Source organism: Arachis stenosperma, chromosome 6, assembly GCF_014773155.1.
Source record: "Arachis stenosperma cultivar V10309 chromosome 6, arast.V10309.gnm1.PFL2, whole genome shotgun sequence".
Lineage (NCBI taxonomy): Eukaryota > Viridiplantae > Streptophyta > Magnoliopsida > Fabales > Fabaceae > Arachis > Arachis stenosperma.
In genome coordinates this window covers 123651661-123677070 of record NC_080382.1, presented here as the reverse complement: position 1 = coordinate 123677070, position 25410 = coordinate 123651661, and the positions used below count along the sequence as shown (strand labels likewise).

At 32.0% G+C, this 25410-nt stretch overlaps 3 protein-coding genes across 3 annotated transcripts; 1 reads left to right on the top strand and 2 right to left on the bottom strand.

Annotated features, from left to right (window-relative positions):
• Nucleotides 1–521: 521 nt before the first annotated feature.
• Nucleotides 522–4144, bottom strand: LOC130936112 (cytochrome b-c1 complex subunit Rieske-4, mitochondrial-like). The gene is made up of 2 exons (XM_057866107.1): nt 3846–4144; nt 522–1495 (listed from the first exon to the last, which is right to left on the bottom strand). The coding sequence occupies exons 1-2, from the start codon at nt 4006–4008 to the stop codon at nt 852–854; spliced, it is 807 nt and encodes a 268-aa protein (XP_057722090.1). The 5' UTR covers nt 4009–4144; the 3' UTR covers nt 522–851.
• A 6322-nt stretch (nt 4145–10466) lies between these two features.
• On the top strand, nt 10467–13772 carry LOC130933295 (protein COFACTOR ASSEMBLY OF COMPLEX C SUBUNIT B CCB1, chloroplastic). Its single transcript, XM_057862874.1, has 4 exons — nt 10467–10856; nt 10945–11066; nt 12917–13069; nt 13204–13772. The coding sequence occupies exons 1-4, from the start codon at nt 10539–10541 to the stop codon at nt 13388–13390; spliced, it is 780 nt and encodes a 259-aa protein (XP_057718857.1). The 5' UTR covers nt 10467–10538; the 3' UTR covers nt 13391–13772.
• An 812-nt stretch (nt 13773–14584) lies between these two features.
• On the bottom strand, nt 14585–17590 carry LOC130936263 (cytochrome b-c1 complex subunit Rieske-4, mitochondrial-like). Its single transcript, XM_057866310.1, has 2 exons — nt 17348–17590; nt 14585–15518 (listed from the first exon to the last, which is right to left on the bottom strand). The coding sequence occupies exons 1-2, from the start codon at nt 17508–17510 to the stop codon at nt 14875–14877; spliced, it is 807 nt and encodes a 268-aa protein (XP_057722293.1). The 5' UTR covers nt 17511–17590; the 3' UTR covers nt 14585–14874.
• Between the last annotated feature and the right edge of the window lie 7820 nt (nt 17591–25410).

Here is a 25410-nt window from a genome sequence, read left to right as displayed (position 1 = left end):
CAGAGATGATGCAATAGCATCTTGTCACACTTAAGTCCCTACACACGTATTTTAATATCATTTATTCCACTTAGAATCCACACGTGAATATTATATACATCCACACCATAGACTCCCCCTAAAAGCATATACTCTGTGCTGTTGTGTGATACAATTTACTAATCATTCAATACTCTATTCAAAATTACTCTTTCCTCAACTATTTTTTCTCTAATATTCTTCATTACACTCACATGGTATCAGAGCTCAGGTGAGACATGAAACTTGGTCCATTTAGAGGATTAACTTACTGAATTTCTCAACTTGGCACTAACGGAATAGCTAATAACACTGTAAACGGCAATTTTAATTTGTATACACTGTCACTGTGTAGAAAGTTTTAAACACACTCATGTAATCTATTACCACGAAAAAAAATCATGTTATAACAAAAAAAAAAAAAAAACAAGAATCCGATTCAATCATTTGCCTCAAATCATTATGATTCAGTGACCAAAAGAACTCGATTCACATTAACTAAATTCCTTGAATTTCACTGCTTCAGCAGAATTTTATTTCTAGATCATCTAAAAGTATCATTGCTATAATTATACAATACGCCTGAAGTCATCAACTAATGAAAGCGTATGACAAACAATGTCAACAAGCAAAAAGGCAGGCGATTATTGACATAGTCATATAGGTCACGCAAACAGAAACAGTTAAATTTCTGAGCTGCATAAACACTTGTTAAACAAACCAAATAAGCACTCAAGAGCAAGAGATGCCGACGCCGTGTTTCGACATTATCGAATAAATTGAAATGAAACAATTGTAACCCGGTGCAGCAGGTAGTTAGTTTCCTGCGTCTTTCAACCAATTAGCAACTTGTTCTCTTCCAAGAAGGTATAAGTTGGTACCTCCAGATTGTATGGCGCTGGTCCCTTCCTAATTCTGCCAGAAATATCATAATGTGAGCCATGGCAAGGGCAAAACCAACCACCAAAGTCACCAGCATTTGGCAAGGGGATACAACCCAAATGTGTGCAAACCCCAATCACAATGAGCCACTCGGGGTTCTTGACTCTCTCCGCATCCTGCTGGGGATCGCGAAGAGATCCAACATCAACACTGTTTGCCAGCTTAATATCATCTTCTGTTCTGCGCCTAATGAACACAGGCTTTCCACGCCACTTAACAGTCACAGTGGTGCCTGGCTCAATGCTGGAGAGATCAACTTCAAGTGAAGCCAGAGCAAGAACATCCTTACTGGCTGACATACTGAGCACAAACTTGAGGATAAGGAGACGGACAAGTGAGGCATAGACAAATCTACCACCTGTTAGGACAAAGTAGGCAAATGCCCTCTTGCTTGGGTCACCAGGAGGATATCGTTCATGATTGTGTTCATCATATACAATCTTAGAGGAAGGGTTTTTGACAGCAGCGACAGTTGCTGGAATTTCAGGAATAATGCTGTTTTCTTTTGTATGGACTGGCAATCCAGTAGCAAAACCTAGGTACAAATTTAAAAAAAAAAGTAATAAGTAACATTAAGTAGGCTAAGAAGATAATAAAGCAAACCCTGAAAAATAAAAAGAAGGCAAGCTCCAAAAACTATAGCAAAAACCAAACTGTGATGGTTACAGGGTACAGCTAAATGGTTGGCATAACCATTTGGGCAACAGGGCTGCACCGGGTATTGTCCTTACTGGTACTTGTGAATAGATGCCCAAAATTCAATTATGTTTTTGTGCACAATTAAAATTTAACATATGCACAATTAAAGGTGTAATTGCTTTTTGGCAATGTACTCATATGTGACAGGTACAGATACGCTCGAATACAGACCTAACAAAGTTTTAGGTAAAAATACGTTTTGGGTATGTATTGGACGTGACTGAGTACGTTTTTTTTTTTTTCAAATTCATTCAAAATTACATTGCTTTGAGTAAATTTTATTTATTTTTTATTTTTCTATTTCAAAACTATTTAGATGTGCAGTAAAACATTAAGTTGACTATTTAGACTATTTAAATGTTTATTTTTTAATTTAAGATTAATTATTCAGATTAGTTTAATGTTAAATTTGACATAACCATATTTTATTAGTTGAAAATAACCATTTACTTTTAAAAGTTTGTGAAATTTACATATATTTTTTATATATATACTACGTACCCGTACCCTTTTTCCGGTAAAATTTTCATACCTGTACTGTAAAATAATAAACAACTAAAATATATTTACCAATTAATCTCAATAAGCTTCAATAATGACTTTTTCTCTCTTCTTTTCTTTTTTTATTTTTGTGAATGAATAACATACTTTTGTTATGAATTATTGAACCAATTTCAAGGAAGCCTAACTTAAAATTAACAGAATTCTTGAATAAACTCTCTCTTGTGAACTATTGAACTAGTGATATAGGAGGGGCAAATCATAGGATGGCACAACAATTTGGGTATGAATTGTTGAAGCAGTTATGGGAAGCCTAACTTAAGAATAACAGAATTATTGGATAAACAATCTCTTGTGAACTATTGAACTAGTGATATACTGATATAGGAAGCGCAAATCATAAGATGGAACACAATTTGGTTATGAACTACTGAACCAGTTCTTGTGCCTAACCTTGAATAAAAGAATTCTTGAATAAACAATCTCGAGAACTATAGAACTAGTGATATAGGACGGATAAATCATAAGATGGCACAAACAAATACCTTACAGCATACAACAATCATAACTATAATGAAGACCTTTGACTGGTCAAATATACTTGGTGTTTATCCAAATAAACAGCCTAATATTTTACTTTTGGCTTTTTGTGAACGGTACCACCCCCCCCAAAAAAAAAAAAAAAACATACACACACACAAAAAGAAGCTGGAGTCAAAAGCACAAACACTCGACTGCATTATTTGAATTACATAAAGTTTAGAATTAGAAATGGAACTTTCTAGTTATTGACAGCACAATTATACATGCTAATATCGATTTTAGAAAGATAGCTCCTCACTTGGTATGTTTTATACTTTCATAATTTTTCATTGGTAATGCAATCTCTTGAACGTTCATGTTACTTGATGTTTTTACTATAATCCAAAGTCTATATTACAACCAGATGTGTCATTCTAGTTTCCACTATAAATGATGTATAATGACAACAAAACCAACAATGAAGCATAACCTGTTATAGATCAGAACAACAGCATGCTAGGCTCGGGTAAAATTATTCTATTTATATATTCCCTCAATTAAACACTCTTGAAAAGCTGTTGGTTAGAATATACTGCCAAGTGCCAACACAATATGAGAGTTCAAATGCTCGTCGGAATTGAATTTTATCGACAGAGGGTAGCCTGTGACTATCGAAACGACAAATGACGATATAGCAAATGCAAGAGATTTCACATGTCGCACTGCATCGCAGTCAACATTCAAAATTCCAAAAGAAGAAAAATATGAGCACTATTCAACGCCATCTTTTATCCTTCTGTTCTTTGGGCACAAAATAGCACGTGTAGAAGAACACCACCACCAACAATCACTACCACCCTCAAATCCCAAACAAATGTTCGATTGCAATCAGCAAAAAACACGCTCACAATACATAAATTTCGAATCTAGACACCAACCAAGAACGAGTTAAATAATTTGCGTAAAGCACCTACCAATACTACGATATGACGAATAATAATAAAATCAGGTTGGCGCATAAGCATACCGAACAGACAAAAGCATCAAATCAAGGGCACGGGACAGAAATAATCACAAATCAACTCGTTTGGTTTCGTTTTGATTTGGAACTGAAACAAAAATGAATATGGAAAGGGAAAGGGAAAGAGGGAGAAAACCCTAACCTCGGAATGGGAGAAAGAATTGGGGTTGGGGAGCGGATCCGCGATCGTGGGAGTCATAGTGAGGGGCGATGGGGTTCCGAGAGACGAAAGCAGAGGCAGCATGGTTAGCTCTCCATGAAGACGAAGACAGAGAAGAGAACCTCTTTGCTGCAACCCTCAACATCTTCGTCGTGCTCGTGAGCTCTTTTCTTTATTTTCACTGATCTCCTCCCTTTTTCACTTCAGTTTTCGATTTGTTTCCTCTGTTGTGTGGAACGACCGAATGAGGCGATGTGTCCCGATGCTTTGGGAATTAATCAGTTAGCTGCAAAAAAGAATTGGGTAGTAATACATGTTTAAAATAATAACTTTTAGAATTAAAAAAATAACTAATATTAACTGATTAAAATAAATGAACGAACTATATAGCTATTAAAAACTGAACTGGTAATTAATCCGGTCACACGATTGAATCATTAGATTATTGGTTCAATTTGTGGGTCACTGATTCAAAATTATAAAAATAAATTAAAATTAAAATTTAAAATATATATCTTCACAAGTATATTAATAATACTATGTCAATAAAAATAATTTTTTATATATTTAATTATATAAATAGTTATTTAAAAAAATAGAATATAATAGGACAACTGTATAAAATATTTTATAATGTCAATGTATCAAAATTAAATTATAAAAATAAATAAATATAATATTATTATTGAAGAATAAAAATATATTTTATATTATTTAAATTTTATTGTTTCAATATAAAATATATAATTGTTTTAATACGATATAATTATTAGTTTTTTTAGGATGGTAAATGTGTGGTAAACAAATTTTCTGGTTCAGTGTGGGTTAGATTGGTTTTTTATGGGTTAATTGCAGAAATAGTTAGACACTTATTCTAGATCAGTTGAGGGTCTGGTTTATCGGTTCACCGTAACCCTTCAAAATAAAAATGATTTATTTCGGTCTTTGTCCTCTACCTTTACGACACAACGTGACGTGTCAGGGTAACCTTGTGTGCTAGCATATCTCATTGTGGATGTGGATGTTTGTTATATACGTGGACAATATGAAATACGATGACGTTTTTTGAGGACGTGAATCAAGACAACTAAGCCTTTGACCATTTTATATTATCCACGTATGCAACAAACATCCATATGAGCAACGAGATATGCCAGCACAAAAGGTTACTATAACACGTCAGTGTTTTTTGTTTGGAGTTGATGGAAAAACACTCATAGAGACCACGTTGTATCACGGAAGTAGAGGACAAAAGTCGAAGTATATCATTTTTATTTTGAGGAGTCGCATTGTCATTCGAAAAATAGACAGAGACCCAGTTAGTAATTCACTCAAAATAAATTGTTAACCAATAAAAATAAGATTTTAAAAATCGAACCAACCATTGAACCACTCTAATTTTTTGTTTATTAATTTAGTGATTTAATCAATTCAACTACGCGTCAACCGAAATAATCGAATTATAATAAAATAATATATAAAATAATAAATAAATACAAAAACTACAAATACAAATAATTATGTTGAATTATCTTTGACTATGATTTTTATAATAGTGTGTATTATAATTATAATCATTTGGTTAATATCTATTAGTAGCTTATAATTTTTAAACTTGAACTAAATTTATTTAGAATTTTAAGATTTTAATTATTTTAGTTGTTTTTATATTTATTTTAAATTATATGTATTATCATTTAGGGCAAATCGGGAGCAAAATTTTACACGAATCAGCCAAACGAAAAAATGCTTCATGAATCAATCAAGCCACGTTTCTATGTAATTCGAAACAGGTTAATTCGAACGGCATTTCTACATAATTCGAATCAGCTGAATTCAAATTATTCACAAACACACGCACATCATCGGAGGGTACTGCTGTGTGCCAACTCTAGAACCACCTCCGGCCCCAACTAGCTCAATGGCTCCAATATCATCGCCACTGTCATCAGCAATGATATCCGACTCCACATCATCATCGTCTGGATAATCCAACACTACATCTCCCAATCCAGCCGGTGCTGCTCACTGTAAAGAGGTCGGCACGAAATCCCCTATTCCAACATCACCGCCTCCACTATAGTTGAGATCAATAGCGAACGAAGGGGAGGTGACAGGTTCGACCGGAGGCTCATACACAGGTACGGATGAAGATGCGCCAGCAGGTCTGGAGCTAGAACCGACTACCGTCCCTACAATGGGGGTATGCCAGTTGGAACCCCCCGAGCTAGATACCACATCAACCAACTTTGCCAACAGTTCAGGTGTCCTAACTTCGGGAAACTACCGACGACAATGAAACATGACCTGCAAGTCCTCATCACTCCTGATCGTGAAACAATCATACTTCATAATTTCTTGCTGGACCGAGATTAGAATGCGATAGAAAAACTTCTTAACCCGTTTTACGCCTACCAGACCAAGTTTCTGTAGTACAGAATTAACAAGGTTCTCATAGCTCGTCGTAGGCCTTGTGAAAATACTAAGAAGATCCTTATCGGTGAATTTCACACTGGATCGTGTTTTTCTCTTAATCGATCCTCTGTAATGAACCAAGACTACAAAACTCTCTTCACTAGCCATTTTTTCACTCTAATGAGATCAATTCACGTTCACACCATATATATACACATTTGGTCCTTTATAATTCGAACCAGCCTAATTCGAACCATACATTGTATAATTCAAATCAACCTGTTTCAAATTACTTGGGTTTGCGAGTTGGGGAGTAATTCGAATAAAGTAGATTCGAATTAGTGTGTGCGTGTATTTGTGTATAATTTGAATCCAGTTGATTCGAATTATGTACAAGTGGAATTCGAATTTAGTTGGTTCGAACTACATATAAACTTACATTGGTTGATTTATGAACCACATTTCGGTTTGGCTGATTCTTGTAAAATTTTGCTCACCCTGATTTATTTTTGTGATTTGCCCTATAATTTATTTATATTATTATTTTAAATACATATATAACTTATAATAATAAAAAAGTTAATTTTTTTGTTATGAAAAATTTAAATTAAATAAAAATTATAAAAAATAAAACTTTTTTGTCTTGATAAAAAGTCTTAATGAAAAGATTAAAAAAAAGTTTGTTGGACTCAATGAAGTCTAGTCCAGGTGTAACATAAGACTAAAAGTCTAAAAAACAAAATCTTAATATATTGCTATATTATTCAATTGGACTAAATTTTTAAAGTGGTCCCTCAAATTCACAGCTTTTATACTAGTGTCCAAAATTTAATTTTAGGCATCATATTGATTCTTGAACCTTTTCTAGTAATAAATCAATGAATTAAGTGCTGAATTGACTCTGACTTACCACGCTGGACATATAACTAAATAACATCATTTCGGTTTGGCACCTAAACAAAAAGTTTATATTATGTGCAACTAATTTTTTAAAATGACCTCATTTTTACCTTATTTAAGAGTTAAAACGAAAAGACGCTATTTAGTTATGTATCTAATGTAACAAATTAGAGCTCAGCATTTCATTGATTGATTCAACCTTGGAAAGAGTTTAGAGACTAATATGGGCCTAAAACTGAATCTCGATTACCAATATAGTGAATTTTAAATTTGAGAAACTAAAATAAAATTATGAATGTCGTGAATCTCACGGGTTTGCTTCTATTTAATTGTTAACTTTTGTCCCTCTCCCATTCAAAGAACAATAGTGGCACACATTTAGGCACATATATTGCACACAAACTTAAAGAAAGAAACAAAAACAAGGATATTTCATTCTCTCAGAACGAGAAAAAAGATGCACAAATCAACCAATATTTTCAAGCCTTCAAGGCTACCACCATGTTGTCATCGTTCCAGATCCATCGTCTTTGCGTCGGGACACTGGCTACACGATGGAGGAATTAGGCAAGACGACCGGCTTCGAGCAAGGCGGTGGCTTCTATGGCGGCGGTGGGAGTGAGGGCTGAGCTCGAGTTCGAGAGAAAGGAGGAGTGACTGCGTGAGTGAGAGAGTGCTTTGCATAATCACAGCTTAGTTGAGGGTTTCTCATTTTCTGAACGAAACGGAGCCGTTTGGTGCAAAATTTTGAAAATCGGCCGAGTTCCGGTTCAGTTCAATCGGACAGTTTCCAGCCGGTTTGACAATTCAATCATGGTTTTAAAATTCAGCGATTATGTCTTCTGATCAATCGGTTTTTCAGAACCTTGAGTAAGAACAAACAAATAAATTGTGTATATGTATCAACAAAGAAAAATGCAATAAAGAAAGAGTAAATACTATTTTTGGTTACAAACTATTTGTTTGAAGGGCAAAACACCATTTTATAATTCGAAAATTTAGTCTCTACCTATTTAAGTAATTGATCTAAATAACCGTTGCTTATATCAGTAACAGAAATGCTTACACCAATTACTTGAATGGTTAAAAACCAATTAAACGTTTTAAAATTGTGGTGGAGCACTTTATACTTCAAGCAAGTGATTAGACACCGAAAAGAATATTTACTCCAAAAAAATAATACTGAAGAATCATTCTTGGTCCCCAAATATTAATAAAAACAAGGTCTGAAGGAGCAAAATAAACAAAATCAGAATGCATAAAAGGTAAAACAATACATTCTTTACAGAATAGAATTCACACACACGAAAAGAACAGATCATAATTTGCAAGAATTGCACATTTATTCAAAATAGATAGCACAGTTAACAGTTTAACACCCCGTCTGTTTTAATTTCTTATGCCACAATTCCATTGTTTTATTCCCCCGAAGCAGTGTTTTAGTAATACATGATTAGCAATACTTTTTGAAGAACCAATAAATGAAGTATTCGATGAAAAAGAAATAGGATTAGAAATCATAAGACTATCAAAGATGTAAATTTCATTCACAGCTTTGTCTTGGAGAGGAAGTTTGTGAGTACCTTGATCATGAACAACACAAAAATGAGGCAAAATTTCAAAGAACACATAATTATCATCGACAAATTTGAAGACACTCAACAAATTTTGAGTTATTTGCAGAATATGTAATAGGTTAGTAAGAAAAAAACTAAAATTTCTATTTTTATCATAAAGAACTGAAGAACCGTGAAAAAGAATGTGCGTATCTTGGCCATTATCTATAAAAAGTTAGTTAGTCTCATGAGCGAAAGGTGCGGATGTCAAGAGATTTAAGAAATCAGAGATGATGTAGTGGCAAGAAAGAACGATTCTACTTCTATAACTCAGGTAATGAATTCAATATATTCTTCAAATAGCCATCAAGAATAGCATAGATATGATCATCTTCTTGAAAATGATAGACAATGACAAAGGGATCAACAAGTTTTTGGATTCTTACCATGTAATCCAAAGTTAATTGAGTTTTGTTGACGGATCTAGTCTGAGACTTGAGACTTTGAATAGCATATGAATTAATGAAATAATTGTTTATGATCGTCCATACCTCAAGATTCTGTGAATAATGAACAACCTTGTTCTTGAAAGGTAAGATGCTTCTATGTTATGAAATTATTTTCATCTAGCATCTTAGAAATTGGAGAAGTTATTTTCAAGGATATAGAAGCACTAATGAAGATTGACATAATGCAGAGGACAAAAAAAAATATCTCTAGATACCATGTAAAGGTTGAGTTTAAGCTAAAACCAAAGTGAGAATAGAAAAAAGAGAATGCAAGAATAGAGATTGTCAAGAAATTTTTCTGAAGATGAAGTAAACTGATATTTATGTATATTTGATTCAGATAATTTTTCACACTTAATCACATTATACAATTTCCATCATATACACATGTATTATATCTAAAGTCTTAGAGGGGTTAAGCTGAAGTTAAAACAGAAGTTAAAACAGGAGATATTGAACTGGTTGACTGGTTCATTGATTTTTTTTTTTTATCAATTATACATGTTCTTTGACCAATTTTTTGCAATTATTTTTTAATTTAAACTAAATCAATTATGTGATTAGTTTTTTTTTTTCGGTTAAATTTTAAATATATAATTTTTAAAAACTATTATATTTTTTAGTTTTAAGTGAATTTTTAGTTAACCTACGTTAATTAATTTAAAATGAGTAATGCCTTTCATGTACATCAAAGTCAACCATTAATATAAAATATATATTAAATTACAAATACATATTAAAAATAAATAAATTACATACATATTTTTACACAAATATATTGGTGACTAATTTTAGTAACTAATTTTAACATACAAATAGCATTTTTGATTTAGAATTTAAAATCTAAAATTTATATTTTACATTTTATAGAATTAAAAAATTATTATTTAATGTTTAAAATTAAAAATAAAATTTAAATAAAAAAATTATTGATGTTGAAAAAAAATTAATTCTCACAAATTTATTTTTTTATAAAGATGAAGACCAAATGCATATAAAATAAATAATTAAAAATTTTAAATAATAATTTAGTTAAATTTATTAAATGATAGATGGAGTTCATGTGAAGAAAACTTGAGGTTATATCTTCCAAAAATATTTGGACCCGAACTTTTTCACTTTCACTCTTAAATTTTTTTAATGATAACCTCTCATCCACGTAATGCATGTACATCCTCATCAAATCTAGACCGTCAAAATGAAGTGACCAATTCAGTGGTGACTGGTGAAACAAGTTCTTCTAAACTGAAAAATCGAAAACCATCCTATCCATTTTCATTTTCTCTTCAACAACAATGGCAGCAACAAAGATGCTGTTATCCCCTCACCCACACCACCCTCTCTGTTCTTCTCCCCCATTTCTTGCGAAATCACACTGGCTACAACAACAACGCCCTCAAGTACCAAGGAAGCTCCACGTGTCCCTTCAAGACCCCATTATCGATTACATCATCACAAACCAGCAACAAGAACTGAACCCTAATTCTAATTCCCTGGTGTTGCTTGCGGAGAGTGTTGGTTATTCTACAGCCAGTTATTATACTTCTTTGGGTCTCTTTGTTATATCTGTTCCTGGACTTTGGTCCCTCATCAAACGTTCTGTCAAATCCAAAGTAAGAATCTAATTTTTCATGCATGGAAATTGAAGTTCGAAAGTAGTTTCCACTGTTTACATGTTTTTTCTTTTTGGTGAACAATTAGATTGTGAAGAAGACTTTCATAGGTGAAGGGGAAAAGAAGGCGCCAAATCAGGTTGCTGGGGAGATACTATCATTCTTCACTCGTAACAACTTTGCGGTGACCAATAGAGGAGAAACAATCACGTGAGTGCCATCAGGTTTTCTTAGTTATAATATCATGTTTTCAATCAAAGCTTGTTTTTGTCCTCTCTTTTACATGCCTAGTGTATAGTACAAGTACTCAGGTAGGCTGCATTTGATTTTAGAAACAGAATAAGACAGAACACCGAAAATATGATAGAAATGACAGACACATAAAAATTAGTGTTTTGTATTTTGTTTGGTTATAAACTAAATATAAGATAGAATCAATTATGAAAAGTCTAATTTACTGATTATTTTCTTCCTCACACAAAATATAGGAAGAAAAACGTAATGACAACAAATATAATTATGAAAATAGGGATAATGAAAAAAAAAAGTGATGTCTCTTTTTAGTGTTTCTATTTTCTCCCATCAAAGGTACAAATTACACTAATTTAGTATTTCAGGACATAATGTGTTTCTATATCTCACTTGCCAAATATGATTTTGTGTTTCCGTGTTCTTGTTAGTGTTTCGTACTGTAAATAAACACAGCTGTATGGAACGTGTTTGGTAGAATAAAAATCTAATCCTTTCTGCTCTGTGGGCACGTGCATGTGTGGATAAGAACTAAGATTGAAAGTTCAGAAGGAGGTACTAAACAACCAACATTTGAGCAAAACAAAGCACAGCAATTTAAAAATAAGGAAATAAGCTTAGTGTGGATGTTTGAGTATAGTTAATACAAATAAGCCAAGAGAAGAATTAGAGTGGACATTTCCAAGTATTGGATTAACTGATAAGATTCTTAATCCTGAATTACATTGAATGAATGCATTTATTGCAATGCTTTACTATTTGGATTTTGGAGTTGATGGAATGAAAAGATTTTTCAAAAGAAATAAATTTATCATTTGTGGAAGCTTAGAGTGAAGGGGAATGGTAGTGCAATAATGGATTATGAAATGAGTTATATGTAAAAGTGTGGAAGACATTTGATTCGAATTTGAGGGGCTGGTGAAGTATTCTTGATCATTAAGTTGTATGTTCTGTTTTGCTCTGACCAAGTTTTATATAAGATTACTCCATTTGCTGATTATTGTTAAGCTTTGAAAGCTTATCATTACTATTGCGGTTTGTAGACTACAACAACTGTTAAATCTCGAATGAAAGAAATAGAAGTTGAAGGTTCATTTCTTCATTACGCACTTCTATTGCAAGATGTTAGTACATTGAAATTCTGCATAACAGTTGCCTTTGATCTTTTTTCAATCCTGATGGAAATGCCGAAGAGTTTTGGAGGATTAGCTAATTTTGTTTGAAAGTGTGTTTAATAATTATGCCTATTGTATGAGTTAGAAGGGTGAAGGAACTAGGAAGCATGAAGTATGAAGGAGATTTTGATATCACAAATTGGAGTAGAAAGCATTAGAGAGGAAATTTGATTTCTTAGTTGTAGAGTAGCCCTATAATCATGGGATTTTGAGGATTGCAGATACAAAGCCCTTTAGTTTTCGTATTGGCTGTTATGCTTCGTCCTGGCATTGAGTTTTTTTAAATATCAAGAAATAATATCAGACTGTGTTAATGCGGAATGCTTGTGCAGCAGGTTGCCCTTTATATATATATATAGTAGGTCATCTTAGATTTTAACTTTAGACAAAAAACACAAAGGATACTCCAGATTTGAAATACTGTCAATATCACAAGTCAAAGTCTCATCAAGAAGAAAGAATAGCCATTATCTTTTCATGCCAAAAGTGTTTGATATGATGATATCTATTAATTAATGTCACAGTTTTAAATTTTTAATCAATCAATCCTGCAGTTTTCCCTCTTTATCATTTGCATTTTTTCATTAAGTGAAAAGAATATGGAAATCTAATGTTTTCTGGGTTTCTTCTGTGAAGGTTTGAAGGAACGATGGTTCCTAGCAGGGGCCAAGCGGCACTATTAACCTTCTGCACTTGCATAAGTCTTGCAAGTGTGGCACTTGTGCTCACCATAACTGTCCCGGATTTCGGCAATAACTGGTTTTTTATCACAGCCTTAAGTCCATTGGCGTAAGTGAAGAAGGCATTGAAAATTTACATTACACTTAGTAGCTCATTGTTTTGGAGAGTAGCTTAAACGTTAATCCATCCATATAGTCCTAATATGTGGATCTTGTGTGGTTCTTCTTTGGGAATTTTCACAGTGGTGCGTATTACTGGACTCGGGCATCTAGAAAGGAGGAAATTAAGGTGAAAATGATGGTTGATGATGATGGAACCTTATCAGAGATCGTTGTTCAAGGTGATGACCAACAAGTTGAACAAATGAGAAAGGAACTCAATCTCAGTGAAAAAGGAATGGTCTATGTTAAAGGTGTTTTTGAAAGATGATGGCAGAATCAGAATATCATAGAAGCCTTTAGAAACAAAAAAACATCGGAATCATTGTGGATGTTACTACTGGACTTAAAAAAAATGGATATAGCTTCTCCCATAGAAGCCTTGGAAGCATGGTGAATCAGCTTGGTCAAGCAGCAAGTTAACAGTGGCTAATTAATTGTTTAATTTGTTGGATGGCACAAGTATGCAAAATGCTAGATACCTATTTTGCTAAAGCAGAAAATGTCAAAATGTTTTTACTTAAGACATGCTCAGGGCTCAGCAGTACCTCATTCTAAAGTTTGTTGTAAAGAAGCTTGGACTTTTCTGCTTAGGAAAATTCTCTGTGGTTCACATATGCAGCAGTACCCGCATTTTATAATATTTTCTGATTTTTCTCCATCATGCTTGGATTGAAATTCAGTTCGGAAGACAAATCAGTTTCACAAAATTTAAACGTTCAATTACAGTCTCTCATCATTCAAACCTTGGCACATATTAATCTATCCACATAATATTATTCTAAACTAATCCTACAATTCTAATCACAAAGAGTCGAGTGGTCAGCTCACTCGTCCGCTTAAGCAAGTGTCGGAAGTTCGAATCCCGCCTTGTGCATGCAGCAACTCATTGGCCAGCGACAGATCCTTAAATAGAGCTCAGATCCGCGACGGATTAGTCCTTAACCTGTCGAGTTGGGGGATACCGTTTGGGTAAACCAAAAAAAAAAAAAAATATAAACTGCTTTCTTGGTTCGGTTTTTACCATAGGGGTTCTGCCCCTGTTTACATTATCATTTTGCCACGTTGGCAACAATGAAGCGACTCAAATGAAACTAGATATGTAAATTCCATACAATGAAAGACAACATTTAGAGATATTGTTCTGAATATCAGCGAGCCTTGGAATTATTTACTACAACATTTAAGGCTTGTTTTAACATAGCAAACGGATCCAGTATCCCACATTCACTAGTCTTAGATGAGACATGAAACTTAGTATCCTCTTGCAGAAAAACATCCATTTAAAGGATTAACTTATCTAATTTCCCAACTTAACATTAACAAAATAGCTAAGAACACTATAAGTGGTGAATTTAATTTGTATCCATCGTCACTGTATTAAAATGTTTTATACACACGTTATAACCCAAAAAAAAAAAGAAAAAAAAAACTATGGAACAACTTACCTCAAAAATCATTACGATACAGTGACTAAAAGAACTTGATTCGCATTAGTCAAAATCCTTAAATTTTACTGCTTCAGCAGAATTTTATAATTATACAAAGCTCCTGAAATCATCAACTAATGAAAGCATATGACAAGCAAAAAGAAAAGCATATGACAGAAACAGAAATCTCTGTGCTGCATAAACACTTGCTAAACAAACCAAATAAGTACTCGAGAAGAAGAGATATCCACGCCGCATTTCGACATTATCAAATAAATTAAAAAAATTATTGTAAACCGGTTCAGTAGGTAGTATCCTGTGTCTTTCAACCAATTAACAACTTGTTCTCTTCCAAGAAAGTATATGTTGGTACCTCCAGATTGTATGGCGCTGGTCCCTTCCTAATTCTGCCAGATATATCATAATGTGAACCATGACAGGGGCAAAACCAGCCACCAAAGTCACCAGCATTTGGCAAGGGGATACAACCCAAATGTGTGCAAACCCCAATCACAATGAGCCACTCAGGGTTCTTGACTCTCTCTGCATCCTGCTGGGGATCGCGAAGAGATCCAACGTCAACACTGTTTGCCAGCTTAATATCATCTTCCGTCCTACGCCTGATGAACACAGGCTTTCCACGCCACTTAACAGTCACAGTGGTGCCTGGCTCAATGCTGGAGAGATCAACTTCAAGTGAAGCCAGAGCAAGAACATCCTTACTCGCCGACATACTGAGCACAAACTTGAGGATAAGGAGACGCACCAGAGAGGCATAGACAAATCTGCCACCTGTTAGGACAAAGTAGGCAAATGCCCTCTTGCTTGGGTCACCAGGAGGATATCGTTCATGATTGTGTTCATCGTATACGATCTTAGAGGAAGGGTTTTTTACAGCAGCGACAGTTGCTGGAATTTCAGGAATAATGCTGTTTTCGTTTGCATGGACTGGCAATCCAGTAGCAAAACCTGGGTACAGATTGAAAATAAATTATCGAGTCGCATTAATTTGGCTAAGATGTTAATAAACCAAACCCTGGAAAATAAAAAAGAAGGCAAGCCTTCAATAACTATAGCAAAACCCAAACTGTGACGGGTACATGGTACTGCTAAATGGTTGCCATAACCATATTGTCACAACGGCACTGGGTACTGTCCTTACTGGTACCGGGAATAGATGCCCAAAATTCACTTATCTTTTTGCACACACTTTAAAATTCAACACATGCACAATTAAAAGCACAATACTCAGTCAAATAATAAACTACATAATACTTACCAATCAATCTCAATCAGCTTCACTAATGACCTTTTCTTTCTTTCTCCTTTTCTTTTCTTTTTATTTTTATACCTTTTAATATTTGTAAGTGAATAACACGCTTTCATTATGAATTATTGAACCATAGAACCAGTTCCAGGGAAGCCTAACTTATGATTAACAGAACTCTTGAATAAACAACCTTTTGTGAACTATTGAACTAGTGATATCGGAGGGGCAAATAATAGGATGGCAGCCAATTTCATTATGAATTATTGAAGCAGTTATGGGGAAGCCTAACTCAACAATAACAGAAATTATTGATTAAACAATCTCTTGTGAACTATTCAACTAGTGATATACTGATACAGGAAGGGCAAATCATAAGATGGAACACAATTTGGTTATGTACTATTGGATCAGTTCTGGGGAAGCCTAAACTTATGAATAATGAAATTCCTGAATAAACAATCTCTTGAGAACTATTGAACTAGTGATATAGGAAGGGTAGATCATAGGATGGAACAAACAAATACCTTACAGCATACACATATAACAATCATGAAGATAATCAAGCCCCAATCAGAGCACAAACACTCAACTGCATGATTTGAATTACATAAAGTTCAGAATTAGAAATGGAATTTACTAGTTATTAGCAGCATAAATAGATGTATACACAGTCTGGGAGTAATTTGTTTAAGATTGTAGTTCATGTACAAGCTACTCTCGATTTTAGAAAGAAAGCTCCCCAGTTGGTATGTTCTATACTTCCATAATTTTTCATTGGTAATGCAATCTCTTATACATTCATGTTACTTGATGTTTTTAATATATCCAAAGCCTATATTACAACTAAATGTGTCACTCTAGTTTCCACTAGAAATGATGTATAATAACAACAAAACCAACAATGAAGCATAATCTGTTATACTTCAGAAGAACAGCATACTAGACTTGGGCAAATTTTGCTACTTATATATTCACTCAATATAACACTCTTGAAAAGCTTTTGGTAAGAAGATATTTTCAACACAACATGATAGTTCAAATGCTCGATGGATTTAAATTCTATGCAAGACATGTCTCGCTGCCCTGAAATCAAAATTCAAAATTCCAAAAGAAGAAAAATACGAGCACTATTCAACGCCATCTTTTATCCTTCTGTTCTTTGGGCACAAAATAGCACGTGTAGAAGAACACCACCACCAACAATCACTACCACCCCCCAAATCCCAAACAAATGTCCGATTGCAATCAGCAAAAAACACGCTCACAATACATAAACTTCGAATCTAGACACCAACCAAGAACGAGTTAAATGATTTGCGTAAAGCAACTACCGATACTACGATATGGCGAATAACAATAAAATCAGGTTGGCGCATAAGCACATAAACATACCGAACAGACAAAAGCATCAAATCAAGGGCACGGGGCAGAAATAATCACAAATCAACTTGTTTGGTCTCTTTTGATTTGGAGCTGAAACAAAAATGTATATGGAAAGGGAAAGGGAAAGAGGGGGGAAAACCCTAACCTCGGAATGGGAGAAAGAATTGGGGTTGGGGAGCGGATCCGCGATCGTGGGAGTCATAGTGAGGGGCGATGGGGTTCCGAGAGATGAAGGCAGAGGCGGCATGGTTAGCTCTCCATGAAGACGATGACAGAGAAGACAACCTCTTTGCTGCAACCCTCAACATCTTCCTGCGATTCTTTTTTTTCTACTGATTTTCACTTTTGCTGCCTCAATTCTGTGGAAAGAGGCGATGGGTCCCCATGATTTGGGATTTAATAATGGTTAGTTTGGATTGGTTATGAGAAAAGTACTTATTTTTTTATTATTCTTTAAAGAGTAAATATTCAATTGGTCTTGTCTATTTTTATGAAGTATAAAGAATATTTGATCTTTAATTGACAATACGATTTTTTTGTTAAAAAATTTATTAAATAATAATAAAAATTAATTTAGTGAGATTTTATTTGTATTTTGTGAGAAATTTTAAATTTTTAGAAAATTCTTTTCAATAATATAATCAATTACTACTACTATTACCTTCTTTATCCTTGTTATTATCACTCTTACCTCTATTATTTTTATTATGTAACCATACTTTATCATCATCATTATCTCTTCTATGGCCATCATCACCAATACTAATGTTATTAACATTAAAATTCTCCTCTTTCATTTTTTATTTGATGTTATTTTTTTCTTTTAAAAAGATGGAATCATAATGTGATTAATCTAATCACGTTAACTAAAGAATAAATTTTTTATTCGGTCTCACAAATTTTAATGTTGAATAATCTTGTCTTTCACTATTTTCTTTTTCCATTATAATTGAAAAATAAAAAATGAAAGAAAAAAATTTTAATGTTAATAATATTGGTATTGGTGATGATGACGGTAAAGGAGATAATGATAATGATAAAGTATAGTTACACAATAAAAATAATAAAAGTGGGAGTGATAATAATGAGGATGAAGAAGGTAATACTAGTACTGGTAGTAATTAGTTATATTATTGAAAAGAATTTTGTGGGGATTTAAAAACCCCCACCAAACTAATTTTTATTATTATTTAATAAATTTTTTAACAGAGAGATCGTATTGCCCCAAAATAAAAAGGTTGAGGATCGAAATGTTTCTTTTTTTTGACAGAGATCGCTTTGTACTTTGTAAAAATGGACAAATACCGGATTGAGTGTTTACTCTTTTTTAAAAGATTTTTTAATAGATAAAAATTATTTTATATATAGATAATTTTTTTAACTATGAAGTATGGCGTTGAGTTATTGTGTTTGTATATCGGGCACACTTCGGACACTATGTTCATCGATACTCATTCGATACACATGTCTACTGTATTCAATTCTGTTTTCATAAAAAATATAAAAGTTTTTTTCAGATACACTTAAACACACTTAAATACCATAACGTGTTAGCGTGTCCAGCTTTATTCTTAACATGTATTCTTAAAATGAGTTTAGAAATAATATATATTATTATTTAGGGTAAAAAACCATATTAAGCCAAATGAGTCAAAAAATAACGTAAATACGCCAAAGCAAAAATCGTTTCAGCAATAAGCCAGAAGCTATTTTTATATAATTCGAACCAGCTTGGTTCGAACTCCATTTCTACATAATTCGAACCAAGCTGGTTCGAATTATGTGTGTGTATAATTCGAACCAGCTTGGTTCGAATTACACATAATTCGAACCAGCTTGGTTCGAATTACACACAAACACACGCACACACTAATTCGAACCAGCTTGGTTCGAATTACACACAGTAATTCATGGTATAATTCGAATTATGCTGTTAAAAAATTAATAATTTATTAAAAAAATTTATTAAAAAATTTATTAAAAAAATTAATAATTAAAAAATTAAAAAATATATATTTTTATTTCATACGTTAAAAAAAAGTTAACAAAATATTTAATTACGAGACTTCTTTAAAATATTAATGAACTATCAATTTGAATTCCATACAATACTTTTCTGTCCATTTTTAATAGTTCATGAATATTTTTTAATAAATTTTTTTAAATTATACTACAAAAAATATTTTATCCTATGCAAAAAAATTTAAAAAAAATGGCTTAAAAATGTTAGGAGTACTATAAAAATTTGTAATGTTATAATAACTTAGGTAAATACATGCATGTACTCAAATTTTAAATAAAATACTCTACATAGTCAATAATAATTTAAAAATGAAAGAAAATATTTTATTCCATACAAAATAATTAAAAAATATATTTTATTCTATACAAAATAATTTTAAAAAATGGCTTAAAAGATGTTATGAGTACTATAAAAGTTTGTAATATTCTAGTGATTTAGGTAAATACATGATAAAAATATTTTTTCTTTAATTTCTAAATTATTAGTGACTATGTGGAGTATTTCTTTAATGTCCTAAGTCATTAGGACATTACAAATTTTTATATTACTTCTAACATCCTTTAAGCCATTTTTTAAATTATTTTGCATAGAATAAAATATTTTTTTGTGGTATAATTTAAATAAATTTATTAAAAAATATTCATGATAATTTTTTAATAAAATTATTTAAATTATATGGTGAGATATTACATGATTCGAATTACGCATAGGGAAGTTCGAATTACTCTGATTCAAATTATATGGTGAGCAATTCGAATTCTATACAATACTCTTCTGCCCATTCTTGATAGTTCATGAATATTTTTTAATAAATTTATTTAAATTATACCACAAAAAATATTTTATTCTATGCAAAATAATTTAAAAAATGGCTTAAAGGATGTTAGAAGTAATATAAAAATTTGTAATGTCCTAATGACTTAGGACATTAAAGAAATACTCCACATAGTCACTAATAATTTAGAAATTAAAGAAAAAATATTTTTATCATGTATTTACCTAAATCACTAGAATATTACAAACTTTTATAGTACTCATAACATCTTTTAAGCCATTTTTTAAAATTATTTTGTATAGAATAAAATATATTTTTAATTATTTTGTATGGAATAAAATATTTTCTTTCATTTTTAAATTATTATTGACTATGTAGAGTATTTTATTTAAAATTTGAGTACATGCATGTATTTACCTAAGTTATTATAACATTACAAATTTTTATAGTACTCCTAACATTTTTAAGCCATTTTTTTTAAATTTTTTTGCATAGGATAAAATATTTTTTGTAGTATAATTTAAAAAAATTTATTAAAAAATATTCATGAACTATTAAAAATGGACAGAAAAGTATTGTATGGAATTCAAATTGATAGTTCATTAATATTTTAAAGAAGTCTCGTAATTAAATATTTTGTTAACTTTTTTTTAACGTATGAAATAAAAATATATATTTTTTAATTTTTTAATTATTAATTTTTTTAATAAATTTTTTAATAAATTTTTTTAATAAATTATTAATTTTTTAACAGCATAATTCGAATTATACCATGAATTACTGTGTGTAATTCGAACCAAGCTGGTTCGAATTAGTGTGTGCGTGTGTTTGTGTGTAATTCGAACCAAGCTGGTTCGAATTATGTGTAATTCGAACCAAGCTGGTTCGAATTATGTGTGTGTATGTGTTTGTATATAATTCGAACCAAGCTGGTTCGAATTATGTAGAAATGGAGTTCGAACCAAGCTGGTTCGAATTATATAAAAATAGCTTCTGGCTTATTGCTGAAACGATTTTTGCTTTGGCGTATTTACGTTATTTTTTGACTCATTTGGCTTAATATGGTTTTTTACCCTATTATTTATTAAAATAAAAAATATTTTAAATACTTTATATAGTTAAAATAAGACATTAAAAATAGTTAAAAAATTATTTTATATTTTAATATTAATAAAATATGAAAATACCATTGTAATTTATCCAAAAAATACTTTATATTTTATATATATGTCCTGTTTCCGTGTCTTATAATATTTTAAAATTTGCGTGTCCGCGTCCCATATCCATGTCAGTGTCCATGTATCATAACTTTTTAAAAAGAGCTTTTAAGTATTAAGTGTTTGTTTGGGTGCTATTATCTTGATTAAAAAAATATCTTTTTTTCAATGAAAAAATGTATTTTTTATTTTTTAGCGTGTTTGGCAAATTTCTAGTAGTAAAAATAAAAGTATTAGAAAAATAAAAATAAAAAACATCTTTTTTGAGAAGCTGTAATTTATATTTTTTTTAAAAATTTTTTTCTTAAAAAAAGATATTTTTCATGTAATAAATAAACAAAAAAGTACTTTTATATTGTTATACCCAAACATAATTGATAGATAAAAAGATCTTTTAAAAAAAGAGAACTCGAAAAAAAATTTTTAGAAGTTCACCCAAACAAGCCCTAAACGTCTTTTGCTTTTTTTTTTAAAAATAAAGTATTGCTAGCTTTTAGAAAAAGTAATTAATTTACTTTTTTAATAAAATACTTTGTTTAAAAGATGTATCCAAATGGATTTTAAATTGAATAAAAGTATTTTATTTAAAAAAAGGTACTTTTTTTATTAAAAAAACTAATCCAAACTAGCACTAGGTTAGCTGAAAAAAAAGCTGGATAGAAGAAACAACTAAATAAAAAATGTCAAATAAAAAGTTCATGTTTAAAACTATTATAAAAGATAATAATAGAAGTGTCAATTAAAGCACGATATTTAGAACGATCTAATTTTCAGCATGCGTTATAATAATAAGTTAACCAAGTCTATTGATATTAGTACAATAGTTAAGCATACAACACATTCATGATAAAAACAGAAACATATAGATAAATATATCACATAAGTGTTGGAAGGCTAAGTTTCATACAATGTGATCCAATAGCTAATAATCCATCACAAGTTCCACTGATATCATTGGTTCTGGCACTGCATCGAACCACTCGGGATATATGGACCGCATATCGAAAAAAGACTCTGGCTCGAGCTCCATCAAGTATAGTGACTGAGGAGAAAAAGAGAAGTTAAAACCTTCCGGATGTAGCTCAAACAGTAAAAAATCGTACGGCACATCAAGATCAAACTTCTAACTAAAAAGAGAGTGAAAGAAAGGTCTCTCAAAAAGAACATATGTGCAGGAGTGAACATCGCCCATATGGCTGTCCCACCCCATATGAGGTCCAAGTAGTAGTACGGTGCGGAGACCTCAAAGAAGATGATTCTTGATCCCATTTGCAGAGTGAGAAAGAAGGAGGGTGAGAACCAAAGATTTCCAGCAAGCTAATACAGAAAATAGAGAGATTTCATGCTAAGTCTTGATTTTGTGAAAAATTAAAACATTTACATACTAAGTCTACGTTTATTGAGGTCATTCCGATAAAGTACACATACAAGCAGTAAATCAAGTAGATAACAGAATATAATTAGCAAACACAAGCACGTAATTTCAGTCAGCAAGAGAATGCACAATAAGATATGATGCAAATTTGTTCTTATCGCAGGTCATGAGCTCATGTGTCGGTTGACTACACACAACTCAACGTTACTCGACCCTAAATCCAGATATGGTCACTCAACTACATACAATCAGGATACGTGCCTGACGAGAATTGTCCTTTTGTATACAGTCATGGCACTTGGCATATAGCCCTTAATATGAATACAATTGAGAAACTCTTCATATGGTGGGCAACCCATGCTATACAATTACTGGCTAAACGGTATAGAATTTCACACTACTAGGCAGCCCTTAAGCACTTTGGAATTTACGTTTCTCTTTAGGACACAATATAATGATTATTGAAGGAGTCCTTTTGTCCTTGATCCTTTAAGAAATGTGAAGTGCTCCTTGATATAGTGGTGTAAGAATGTATGAAACAAAGCTAGTTTTCTCTCTTTTTCTCACTTAATGCTTCGACCTCTTCTCACTTTTCTCTTTATATTTTCTTTCTTATCTCACTTACTAATTTTGTTTAGAGTGGTGTGAAATAAAAAAATATGAGAGTGGTGGAGAAAGAGTTTATGACTTATGAGAATTAATGACAATTTAAGAATCCTAGTCATCGCTTAGTGGATAACCTTATCCTTAGTAATTTTCTAATGTAAAAATTAATTAATTGGAGAGAGAGAGAGAGAGAGAGAGAGATGTTTAAGAATAGTGTATTAGGTTTAAGTGAGTCTTAAGGAAGTATTTTACCTCATGGTAAAATATGAGTGGACAAGATTTAATTAAGAAGGTAGTTTTTAGGAATGAGTGGCTGGAAATTTTTCTTGGAGAAGGAAAAAACCAGATTTAAATTAAGAAGGTAGTTTTTAGGAATGAGTGGCTGGAAATTTTTCTTGGAGAAGAAAAAAATCAAGGTAGTAAATTTTCACTAACAAGTTTTTTACGATTTTCTGTGAAATTAATCAATTAACTTGGTTTGACTTTGATTGGCATTAATTATAATCCCAATTCTAGAATATCTCTAGGATATTTGTAAAGAGGGTAATAGATAAAATTATCCGTGAAATCGAAATTATTTATTTATTTATAATTTTTTAAAAAAAGAAGGTTCTTACAATATTCTGCTTCTGTGCTTGATCGAGCGGTAAAAGTTTATTTCTTGGCACGTTAGGTGATTAGAGAGTCACCGAAAAATAAATAATAGTCAGTAATAGAACAATGATCAGTGAAGTCATCAATCCAATCAACATCTGAATATACTTGAAAGGTTAAGGAAGACTGAACGAAAAAATAAAGACCTTGAAACATAGTACCCTTGACATAGCGAATAATCCGAAGAACAGCGGCATAATGAGTAGTGCGTGGTGCTGATAAGAATTGGCTAACAACATGAATATCACAGGCAATATCTAGTCGATAAGCTTGTTTAAGACCATATAGTGCCTTGCAAAAAAAATAAAACTTTGTTAGGAGAATAAGAATATCTCGAAGAAGGTTTCATGTAGACTTTCTTTTTCAAGTCACCATTGAGAAAAGCATTTTTCACATTCATCTGACATATAGACCATTTGTAGACTGTAGTAATTTCAAGAAAAACTTGAACATATGTGAGTCGAGCAAGAAGAGCAAAAGTCTCTTCATAATTAATACTATACTCTTTAGTGCATCCTTGAGCAACCAAACGAGTCTTACACCTGTTAATAAAGAGTGAGTCTTGATTTCGTAAACCTATCTGCTACCCACAACTTCTTGATTAGAAAAATAATCAACCAAATTCCAAGTGTGTGATTTATCTAATGCCTAAATTTATTCCTCCGCCGTCAATTTGAATCTTTGAAAGCTTCCTTAATGACCTAGGTTCATGAATGTGAAGGATAATAGCAAAACAATGATAATGATAAAGATGTGGAGGTGAATTTCTTACCCTAATACTGTGAGTGGTCATAAGAAGAAGGATCATAGGAGCAGGATCATCGTTCAACCTTGGATAAATGGGAATAGTAGAAGGTACATGAATAGGAGGCTCATGAAGTGAACTTGTCACAGTGCTTGTATTATCATCACTAGAGAAAAAATTAACACTAAGATTAGTAAAGAAAGGTGAATAAGTAGAAGGAATAGAATGAAAGGAGGAAAAGCTAAAAAAACATGTGATATTTTCATAATACAACATGTAAAGATATATGTTTTTGGTGAGATATAGGATCCCTACAATGATAACCTTTATGCTCAGTTCTATAACCAAGGAGACAACATAGGCAAGTCCGAGGTTCAAGTTTATTATGTTCATGGGGCTGAAGGAGAACAAAATAGACACAACCAAAAATTCGAAACGAACTATAGTTTGGTGAAGTATTATAGAGACGCTAAAAAGGAGTAATGTTAGATAGAACAAAGGAAGGATAACGATTGATAACATGGACAACAATGAGTACAGCTTCACTTCAAATATGTTTAGGACAAGAAGAGAAAATAAACATGCACGAACAGAATCAAGGATATGACGATGTTCTCGTTCGGCTCTACCATTCCGTTGAGAAATTCCAGTGCAAGAGAATTCAGACAAAGTGCTCTGTTCAGTAAGAAAGTTTAAAAGTTTGGAGTCACAATACTCCATTGTATTGTCATGTTGAAAAACTTTAATGATTTTGGAAAATTGTGCTTTAATCATAGTAGCAAAATTGATATAAATTTGAGGCAACTCATGTCT

What these genes read in the sequence shown, in the direction of transcription:
- LOC130936112 (XM_057866107.1), bottom strand. Translation starts at nt 4,008, where the DNA reads ATGTTGAGGGTTGCAGCAAAGAGGTTCTCTTCTCTGTCTTCGTCTTCA. An exon ending in ATTCTTTCTCCCATTCCGAG is followed by an intron (nt 1,496 to 3,845) that starts GTTAGGGTTTTC and finishes ATTTGTACCTAG; the next exon opens with GTTTTGCTACTGGATTGCCA.
- LOC130933295 (XM_057862874.1), top strand. Translation starts at nt 10,539, where the DNA reads ATGGCAGCAACAAAGATGCTGTTATCCCCTCACCCACACCACCCTCTC. An exon ending in AATAGAGGAGAAACAATCAC is followed by an intron (nt 11,067 to 12,916) that starts GTGAGTGCCATC and finishes TCTTCTGTGAAG; the next exon opens with GTTTGAAGGAACGATGGTTC. An exon ending in ACAGCCTTAAGTCCATTGGC is followed by an intron (nt 13,070 to 13,203) that starts GTAAGTGAAGAA and finishes GAATTTTCACAG; the next exon opens with TGGTGCGTATTACTGGACTC.
- LOC130936263 (XM_057866310.1), bottom strand. Translation starts at nt 17,510, where the DNA reads ATGTTGAGGGTTGCAGCAAAGAGGTTGTCTTCTCTGTCATCGTCTTCA. An exon ending in ATTCTTTCTCCCATTCCGAG is followed by an intron (nt 15,519 to 17,347) that starts GTTAGGGTTTTC and finishes ATCTGTACCCAG; the next exon opens with GTTTTGCTACTGGATTGCCA.